Genomic DNA, 10,162 nt, shown 5'->3' with positions numbered 1-10,162 from the left:
CCTTTCTTTTTTTTTGTCTGGTGTGATTACGACAAACCTGGTCTGCTTAACCCAACCTTAACCCTGGTTTGATTACAACAATTTACAGGAATTAAGATAAAGCCACCCTTTACACATTTTCAAAAAAATAAATTAAAATAAACCAACTCTTCAAACACTTAAATTTCATTTACTGTGAATTATTATATATGTAAAACTCACTACTCAACTGGTGTTACTTTTCAAACAAAGCTGGAAAACATTTTCACTATTTCCAAATCAACATAAAAGGTGAGAAATGTTGCTCGACTAAAACAAGGAGAGCAGGCTTACCTAGACCGTACCATATATTTGAATGGTTAATCAGTATGTGCAATACAAGCATGAATGTGCCTTTGTTCGTACTCAAGTATATGGTTCTGCAGTCTGACTCTGTAAGTCATTCAGCCAATTATTACTGAAATCTCAAAACATGGGCTTCGTTTGCCCGAAAGAAAATGCATCTTGTATCGAGTGTCATTTCTACTGCAGAACATGGAGTTTCAATTCTCATGGAACATGTTCCATTATTCATGAAAAGATTCAAAACATTTGAAGTGTAATAGAAGAGCGCATGTTTCTTCTAGCTATTTCCTGGTCTATTATGCTCACATTGAACTGATATGACATATACGCGCATACCCAAAAACAATGACCATAAAAGATTTATAATTTGCCTAGGTTACTATTTGCTCTACATGTATTGAAGGGGACCTAGTAGTCCAAATCGATTAAGCTGATAATATGTGATCAAGGCCAATAACAAAACGGAATAATGCAATTTATTTATTATGCAAGTCCAGCATGTTATCATGACAAATTCATGTGTATATATAGTATCATGCTATACCAAAACCATGTCCAACTAAGTATGAATGTCTAATGCACGTAATCTCATTGAGAACAGTCTATTACTATAGGTTTAGTTGCTTTCTGCACCTAAGAAACTGATATTCTCATTACCAGTTATATTATCCAAAATTGATTTTCTTGTTTTGTTTCCAAATCAAAACTAATTCCTGCGTTACATTGTATGAATGCCCGAAGCTCTGATGCCATTTATTAGACTGAAATCATAATGATGCAGATACTAAAACATCATCCAATAACAGATATTTTTCATACTAACCTAAACACATCAATATCTTAACATATATGCGTTCATAAACAGAAGAACATAATACATTGATTAGCAACATCTTGAGTTACAGCAGAAACTAGATGTCAGAGTTGGCTGATGAAAACGACACAGTAGACCCCTTCTCCTTAATACATTTTCCCCTAACAGTGCCGTCAATTTGGTTTCTTAGATTCAGTTGGTTCATAATTCTTTGCCATTCTACTTCTCATCTAATTTACAGTTGTACCAAAACACCAGTAGAGAACACGCCAATTCTTATGCAGTAAAACATAATCCATGAGACCGAATCCCACCACACTTAATATAAACTATTTATAATTCTGATTGTACTCAATTCCAATTCCATAACCTTTATAGGAAATCGCAGACAACTATCCAAATCAAAACAGCATAGCAAGAAAAACCAGTGCTTACATGTGTTTGCCATATAGAAAACCAATAAAACAAGAATCATGGAATTCAAATAATCAAGATAATAGACTTCCCGAAACAATTAACATAATGGACATGTTTGATAAGGGATATCTATAACCATTCATCTGTAAGATATATACCAATACACATACATGTATATGTATGAAGTGTCTAACCAGATATCCATAACCTTGTGCTAGCAGCAAATACAAAAGGAAATAAGCAATTGATATACCTGCTCACTACTATCTTATTCATAATTCCATATACATAGTCATCAATCTGATTCCTTGTTCAAAACCAAGAACATTGAATCCGAAAGTCAATTGTGGTTCCACTTCCACAATACAAGATGCCAGAGACATATATGCATAATAACTCATAAGCACACTACATACCCTCACAATACATGGGTATTCGTAGGTAATTACAAAAGCCCTTAGTCTATCCTTAATTGATTTCATCGCAAATATCAAAACGAAACTCAGCAAAGTTCAATCCGATTGCATAAATCAACAGCAAAATGGCAATTGTCTTTAACCAAAAAACAGTGACTGAAATTCAGTTTCTAGAAATAGAAGTAACATAGTACATTTGTATTTGTACATTTCTAGAAAACCAATCATGCTCAATCTTGATATTTCAAGAAACATATATAGATTTGGGAGTAAAAATATACATATCTGTCAATTTCAATCTTAAGCTATGCGTGATCATACATTTAAGTAGTCAGAATCACCAAAATTTCATCGAATCATTCATAAGCATACAATCACAGCCAAATCATGCATGCCATCTTTCAAACAATTAGAAATTGAAGTTTCATCTGGGCACCACAACCTACTCCCCAGGCGAGTTCTAAGGTTTTCATGCACGAATCAATCGCACAAAATCATTGAGATTGAAAACGTACCGGGATGCTCCCGCGCTTGCAAAACAGAGTTAGAAGCAACAATATTTATAATCATAATCAAAATCGCGCACTAACCATGTACAGAAAACCATCAAAATCATCCCAAAATCGAATTCCTAATCCCCAATTCTGGGTTTTTGTTTTGGTCACGATCAATATAAATGGGTCGGGTCACATGGATCCGTGTGTTTTGTAAACGGGTATTGGGTTTATGCTTCTGCAGGTTTGTATCTTGGGTCGAGGATGCATTTGCTCTCAGCTCTGGGGTTTTATTTCTAAAATGTCAACAAATATAACTAGTGTCTTTGCTACAGGCGTTCATTGCTCACTCAGAGGCAGTAACTCCAACATACTACACCAAGCTAAATTTTCCAAGAAATTTGGAAATTCTTGCTGCCATTTTCACTACTCCAAACCAATATTTTTGAAATTATGTTATTTAACTGAATTGCTCAAGGTATCTTCAGAGGTGAAGGAAGCAGCATTTTCTTATTTGAAGATTGTTCTTCAACATCATGAAGATACTAGAATCCTATCAACATTGTGCCTGAGAACAAAATACTTCATGGAGCATTCAATATGGGAAGCATTTACTTAAGACAACAATAATAGTAACAGTATCAACACAATGAACTTAAGAAGAGCATAGGATGATGAGAAGACACAAAATGAACTTTCCAAACATGTCTCCTTTCAGACTTTTCGTCGACCTCTGGCATAGGATGCAGTATACAAAATAACTCAACTGAGGTGATGATACAGAAACTTGCAATATTGGCTATGCATAGTCCCTTATAGCCAAATAAGTAAGACACAGGGATACTTGTGATGCCAGTTATAAGGGTAGACAACGGACAAGCAATCATAATTTGTCAAAATTTAACCATTCTGCAAGTTTGTATTTCCTGAGTTCAAGATAGTTCTTCAAGAACATACTAGCATTTAATCAACCTTATGCCGGAGAACACATACAATGTTTCAAGATGGAGGATTTAACATGGGTATTATTTAGTTTTAAGCCATAGTAATGGTAGCTACAACATGACATTTCAGAAGACAAAAGCCAGATAAGTAGATAGTTGGCATCATACGAAGAATCAGATAGAACCGACCTTTGCCGGGGTTATGGTTATGACATGTGAGAGTAAATCATTATCCAGTCAGCACTCAATAGGCAGACTCCAGTAGACCAAACAAATAATAAGTCTTTCACATATGAATCTTCTAGCTTGAGTGTTACTAAACAATAAAGTACGGCTGCTAGTCTTAAAATAAAATCCCCTACTAAACCCAGCACAGTAGCTCAGTAGGCAACAATCTAATTAGTGTTAACAACTTTAAACTCCCTTAGTTCAGTAAGTAGGATTACAAGGCAACAACTCAACAGTATCCCCAACATTTGCATCAATCGATCTCCACAGTATTCCTACTAAAGATGCTAAAGTCTCTGCAGTTGAATTTGCTTTTCAACTGCTCCCCATGTCTGGGCCAGTGATGAATATATAGGCTCCGGCTTTAGACAAAACTGTATTTAAGGCTCTGTTCTTCTGAAGCATCAACTATAAACAAAACTGCATCCAAAATTGATTTTCTTGTTTTGTTTCCAAATCAAAACTAATTCATGATTTGCATTGTATGAAAGCCCAAAGCTTATTAGACTGAAATCATAATGATGCAGATACTAAATCATCATCCAATAACAGATATTTTTCATACTAACCTAAACACATGAACATCAATATCTTAACATATATGTGTTCGTTCAGAAAGAGAAGAACATAATACATTGATTAGCAACATCTTGAGTTACAGCAGAACTAGATATCAGAGTTGGCTGATGAAAACGACACAGTAGACCCCTTCTCCTTAATACATTTTCCCCTAACAGTGCCGTCAATTTGGTTTCTTAGATTCAGTTGGTTCATAATTCTAAAACATCAGAAAAGCCTAGACCGTACCATATATTTGAATGGTTAATGAGTATGTGCAATACAAGCATGAATGTGCCTTTGTTCGTACTCAAGTATGATTCTGCGGTCTGACTCCGTAAGTCATTCAGCCAATTATAACTGAAATCTCAAAACATGGGATTCGTTTGCCAGAAAGAAATGCATCTTGTATTGAGTGTCATTTCTACTGCAGAACATGGAGTTTCAATTCTCATGGAACATGTTCCATTATTCATGAAAAGATTCAAAACCTTTTAAGTTTAATAGAAGAGCATGTTTCTTCTAGCTATTTCCTGGTCTATTATGCTCACATTGAACTGATACAACATATATGCGCATACCCAAAAACAATGACCATAAAAGATTTATAAATTACCTAGTAAAACGGAAGATTATAATCCAAATAATCCCTTTTCCAACTTGAAGATTATAATCTCTTTTCCAAAATAAAACAGAATTACAATAGCACTAGTAATTAATACAGATAGAGAAAAGTTTAGATAGAGAAAAGTTTCAATGCATCAAATAAGAATCTAGAGACTACATGTAATATTGTTCTGCATCTAAAATTACACAATTAACAATACGATTTCCAGAAAATCACTCTACAATGTTAATAACCAAATGTTCCAGATTACCTTTTTGAACTGATTAACTTGGCATCTTAATTGTGAAAAACATAACAAGACTGAAGTTCATATTTTAGGGGGGTTTGCTTATTCTGAATTATAGCTCCACATCTACCGCAGCAACATAGGATTATTCCAAGCCCACATCCATCGCAAGGAAAAGGGTGTTCATTATATCATACAAGCCACATGAACACAATTCTCAACCTCATGAATCAAAACGCACAAACCAAACCACAGAAGAGCCCAAATATATGCAGAATTTATATAAAGAACAAGGTGATTGCAATTCAATCAAGTATGAAAACCCATTCGTATATCCAAACGACAACCCTTCCTGATGCAAAAATTGAAGTGTAAGTTGTCAAACATACCTTGTGTTGCTTCAGAAGTTAGCCGAAGCAAAATTCAAAAGAGAAAAGCAGCAATTCGATCCCTCCAGAACTGGACGCCTGAATCCCTTTGACATGTTGAGTCTGACATTGAAGAACGGAAGAACGCTGAAGGTCTTCTGTACTTGAGGTTTTGTTCTAGTTACGGGTCTGGGCCAGTGATGAATATATGGGCTCGGGCTTTAAACAAAACTGTATTTAAGGCTCTGTCCTTCTTCTCAAGCATCAAGTATAAACGTTGTTCTTATGAAGTCTGAAGAATCCTATCAACATGGTGCCTGAGAACAAAATGCTCACTCAATCACCCATACAGAGGCAGTAACTCCAACATACTACACCAAGCAAATTTTTCGAAGAAATTTGGAAATTCTTGCTGCCTTTTTCACTACTCCAAACCAATATTTGAAATTATGTTATTTAACTGAATTGCTCAAGGTATCTTCAGAGATTGAGATATCAGATGATGAAGAAGACTACCATAGATGACAGTTTTACAGCTGCTAATACTCTAAGACTACCATCAAGTGGAATTGACATGATGACAGTGTACAGGTCTGTCTCTTGAGTCTCTTCACTTCAGTTCAGATACATACAGGTGATATAGCTATCCGGCTATATTGAGGTTCAACTAAAATTGATTCTTTACCTGTCCACCCAAAGGAATTATATACACACATGTAAATGTTCGCTTTACCATAATGATCATAGGATTGTTACAATAAGGGACATAGCTGCCTCTGGTGTAACTTATGTCTTTGCTGGGCAAGCGTGCAACTGTGCAAGAGGTGAGGGCTAGTCTCATTCACCCAAAAAATTGAAACCTGCTTCGGCTCTTCGGAGCTGAAAAGATGAAAGACTCGGCATTGGGGTTTGTGGAATTTGATAGAATCATCCCGTACATACGCTAAAAGAACCAGCAATTAATCTGACCATACCATGGTTAAAACTCGCAATAACAAATTTATTCTAGAACCGTAAAGACTATTCCCCGAGTTATTCATAGAAGCTACCATAGCCTCTTCACTTCTAGGGTCATCAAATTTGACTGTAAAAATCATCAAGAAGATTTATAAGTTGTCACAGACCATTTGATTTTCACTTTCTCTTTAAACCATTGAACCTTGCATACGAAGAAATAGGCTTGCACATTAATTTGATGCAAACTATGCAATTTAATTACTCCAAAAGTTTGGCAAGTCCCAACAATCCTGCATTACTGCTCAAGATTTTCTCTAGAATTTGCTATGCTGAAATCTCTCCTTCAGCAGTGTGTATTAACCAGGAAAACAGAAGAGAATACACTGCACTACAGGATTCGTTCTAGTAATATCACCGGAAAACAAATCAAACAATTTGACCACAGATGGCATGGAATACATATGAGAAAAACCAGCGGATAATATTTTTCAAAGAGGGGTATATTGGATAGGACTCTGCACTACCATATCAAATGTAACACAAATAACTCAAAAAGAGCCAAACACCACAGAACTTCTAAACAAATCTTACTAGGACAAATTAGTGTTGAGGGAAAAACTTAGCATTGGAACTGCTAAATACATGTTTTTTTTTCCCTTTTCTAGATGACCTGAAGCTAAGAATCTTAAACTGACTTGGTTTCATTAACGAATGATCCTACTGATTTAAACCAGCGCATGAGATTACGATGGTCTTTTACATAAAGCCAAGCTTGAAGAAATGGAAAAAGACTATCACCCACACCCCGCTCTTCTATGTAGCTGTGGAATGCATCCCTCATCCCTTCATCAAGATCTCTGTCAATTGGCAAACAAGTCAACCCAAACATTGTATCAGTTTATCAGGAATACCTCATTCTACATATCTGATTTATTCTGAAGTAACATAAAAACTAAAAATTGAAAGATAAAAGAATAAATAAGAGATATAAAGAATTCAGGAAGGAAAAAATCAAGTTATAATGAAAACAGTCAAATAACTCAAGGTACACCACCTTACACATTGTGACAAGTGGCTGAACCATTCCAAGCAATAGCATATGCATAATACCTAGAATCAAACTAAATTTTAGAAAACTAGATTTAAAAGAAAAAAGGGTTAACAGAGTTGTGTTATATACGCATAATCAATATCAAGAAGCTGTTGGAGCGCATAACGGTGAAGAAAACCCCAAACTTTAGCTTGTCATTGTTTCTGAGAATTATAACCTCTTCACGGAACCATTCAACAGAACATTGTCATTGTTGAGCTGGAGAAGACATCATGGTATTAATTAATAAAATAAGAAAAATCAACCACTTAAGTCCGGGCAGAACATTGAGAATAACTTTTTTTTTCCTTGTCTTTTTCTTTTTCGGGGTTCTTCTATACCAAGTACAATTTGTTAGGAATTAGCATACAAATCAATTGAAACATTTTTAACAAATGAATACTGCTCAGAAGCAATAAAGTCTGGTTCAAAGTTAGACAAAACATTGGAGAAGATATTTACAGAGTTCGTACTTCCAGTGTAAGAAGTATTCAGTTCTAAGTTGGTGCAAATTCGGGGAATGGGAGTGGTAATTGTAACACATGGACATACATCATATATACCAAACGAGGTGTGCTGTGCTAGAATAAATTAGGGAACATACTCAAAACGAGGGCCGTTATAACGAAGAGCAGAGGAACGAAGCGCAGAGGGTTCAGCCATGCGCCTCATAGAGACAGAGTGAATGCCTAAGGCGTCCGGATACAGGGCGCAGAGGAAAAGCAGAGACTCCTTCTCGCTGGGCTTCGAAACGTCCACGTGTATGAACAACTGGTTGATGTCGTCGGCGTCGGCGTCGGCGTCGGGAATAATATTGGCCAATCGCATCACGGCTATGCTGATTTCTTCGTCGCCGTAGCTGCGCCTGAGGACGGGGCCGGTGCCGTCGAGGGCGCCCTTGACGACGGTGAAAGGCGATGGAGGGTTCACTTTAGGGGGAGGGGTCATTTTGGACACTTCCAGATAGTGCTCTTTCAGGGAGCGGAGGAGCATCGAGTTCACAGCAGTGGCCGTGGCCGTGGAGTGGCGCCAACATAGCTGCTGCTGCGTCAGTGCAGCAAACCCTACTGATAATTTCCTCCACATTTGATATTGAACCTGCTTCGCTTCTTCCTTCTCTTTTTTCCTTTTATTAATCGTCGTGAGCTAAACTTTCCTCCCTAAATTACTATTTTACTTTGCATATTTATGGTTTTGTTGTTGAGCTGTTACTTTCATTCTATTTCTTTTCTCACCGTAGTATTAGAGGTCTTGGTTCGTAAAATAAAATGTACAATAAATATTATGATTCAACTACTCTAAACGGATTACATAGAAGTCGAGAATGGTTGATATTCTCTATTTGCAAATATTTGCATGAGCTAATTGAAGGAGTGCCAAGTGGATCCTAAACGATCCAAAATGGAGGAGGGATAACCTAGGCGATTGTGCTAGAGAGACGAGTGAACAGAGGAGTGCACAAGGGACTATGGACTCGGAAGAAAATGAAGTGTGTAGAGACCAATAAATTTTATAGTAATTAGGAGCATACAAGAAAAAGACTTTTTTTGTAAATCAATCATGTTATAGCTTGATTTCAGCCAATCCTTAATTGTCTCTAACAGAAAATATTATAGGTGAAGACCGGAGGGCGTATGGGTTCACCTTTTTGACGCTAGCTAGTTACGCCTACAACCAATTTGTAGAAGCAAACACCCGAAATACAAAAACTACAAAGACTGAAAATACTTGATAAACGAATTGCTGGCGTAAAAGCAGTAGCAGCCTGTAGAGGACACAATCCGACCCATTACAATTATGTTACAAATAGCTACAGAAAATGGTGGAGAACAGCACAACAAGGCTGAGACATACATCATATACTAACAAAATAAGCATACATGTAACGTTACAAATAATGGATCGAGTGTTCAAACTACAAAACCGGTATAAAATGTGAATACGCCCTCTCATGGCAACCACGAAAATTTTCACCTAAGAATAATGGAAAGGAAAAGTAAATGTATCTGATATTTGGAAGCTGACAAGCGCAGTTATGCCCTCATTCGTAAACCAATCCAACTACTTCTCCCTACTTCTTCCTGTTCTTGCTACGGTTAACCTTCACAATCCTTCTATTAGACTTGTCAGGGGCGCCCAGTGAGAAGCTACTGGTGGGCAAACCTAGACTATTAGAACCCTGAAATGGTGAAGGGTTCTGCGCGTTGGCCAAACTATTGACAGGCTGAAATGGGGAAGGATTCTGTGAGTTGGATTGGTTTTGTTGGCTCTGAAACGGGAAGCCATTGGAGGAACCTCCAAATACAAAGGGGGTTTGAGGGGTTGACACAGGTTGCTGGGTGAACTGGAACGTGGGTGTAGATTGAGGAGCTGAGACAGGCTGTTGACCAAAGGCTGCAACTGTGGGTTGTAATGCATGAACAGTGTCCTCAGCCATGCTGTCTTCCATGCTCATTTGATCATTATTACCAGACGGAGCTGTAGAAAAGCCCATAGGATTGGAGTTACCAAATGCAGGTTGAGATGTGGCAGTAGTTGCAAATGACGTAAAGGGGAACACACCAGTTGATGATGCACCATTGGATATTGCAAACCCCGATGCGCTGTTGGTAGTTGGAGCAGAAACTGTGGATGCTCCAAACAAAGTAGGCAAACTGTTGGAAGTAGGAGCAGAAGCAGAAGCAGAGGACAATCCAAA

General features: G+C 37.2%; 2 protein-coding genes across 2 annotated transcripts in view; both read right to left on the bottom strand.

Annotated features, from left to right (window-relative positions):
* Nucleotides 1–6,863: 6,863 nt before the first annotated feature.
* LOC101292157 (uncharacterized protein At2g39795, mitochondrial-like) lies at nucleotides 6,864–8,601 on the bottom strand. The gene is made up of 2 exons (XM_004307021.1): nucleotides 8,069–8,601; nucleotides 6,864–7,231 (listed from the first exon to the last, which is right to left on the bottom strand). Exons 1-2 carry the CDS (start codon nucleotides 8,548–8,550, stop codon nucleotides 7,060–7,062), a joined length of 654 nt encoding a protein of 217 aa, XP_004307069.1. The 5' UTR covers nucleotides 8,551–8,601; the 3' UTR covers nucleotides 6,864–7,059.
* A 934-nt stretch (nucleotides 8,602–9,535) lies between these two features.
* Nucleotides 9,536–10,162, bottom strand: part of LOC101312207 — a 5,265-nt gene continuing 4,638 nt past the window's right edge. Inside the window, exon 4 of the mRNA XM_004308514.1 lies at nucleotides 9,536–10,089. Within this exon, the coding sequence (XP_004308562.1) occupies nucleotides 9,536–10,089 (554 nt within the window). The remainder of the gene's footprint in view (nucleotides 10,090–10,162) is intronic.

The sequence above is a fragment of the Fragaria vesca genome, linkage group LG7 (assembly GCF_000184155.1).
Source record: "Fragaria vesca subsp. vesca linkage group LG7, FraVesHawaii_1.0, whole genome shotgun sequence".
NCBI lineage: Eukaryota > Viridiplantae > Streptophyta > Magnoliopsida > Rosales > Rosaceae > Fragaria > Fragaria vesca.
This window is presented reverse-complemented; position numbering and strand designations above follow the sequence as displayed.

Coding starts and splice junctions, on each gene's coding strand:
- LOC101292157 (XM_004307021.1), bottom strand. CDS start 8,550: ATGTGGAGGAAATTATCAGTAGGGTTTGCTGCACTGACGCAGCAGCAG. Junction 7,232..8,068: donor TATAACGGCCCTCGTTTTGA/GTATGTTCCCTA, acceptor GCCAATTGACAG/AGATCTTGATGAAGGGATGA.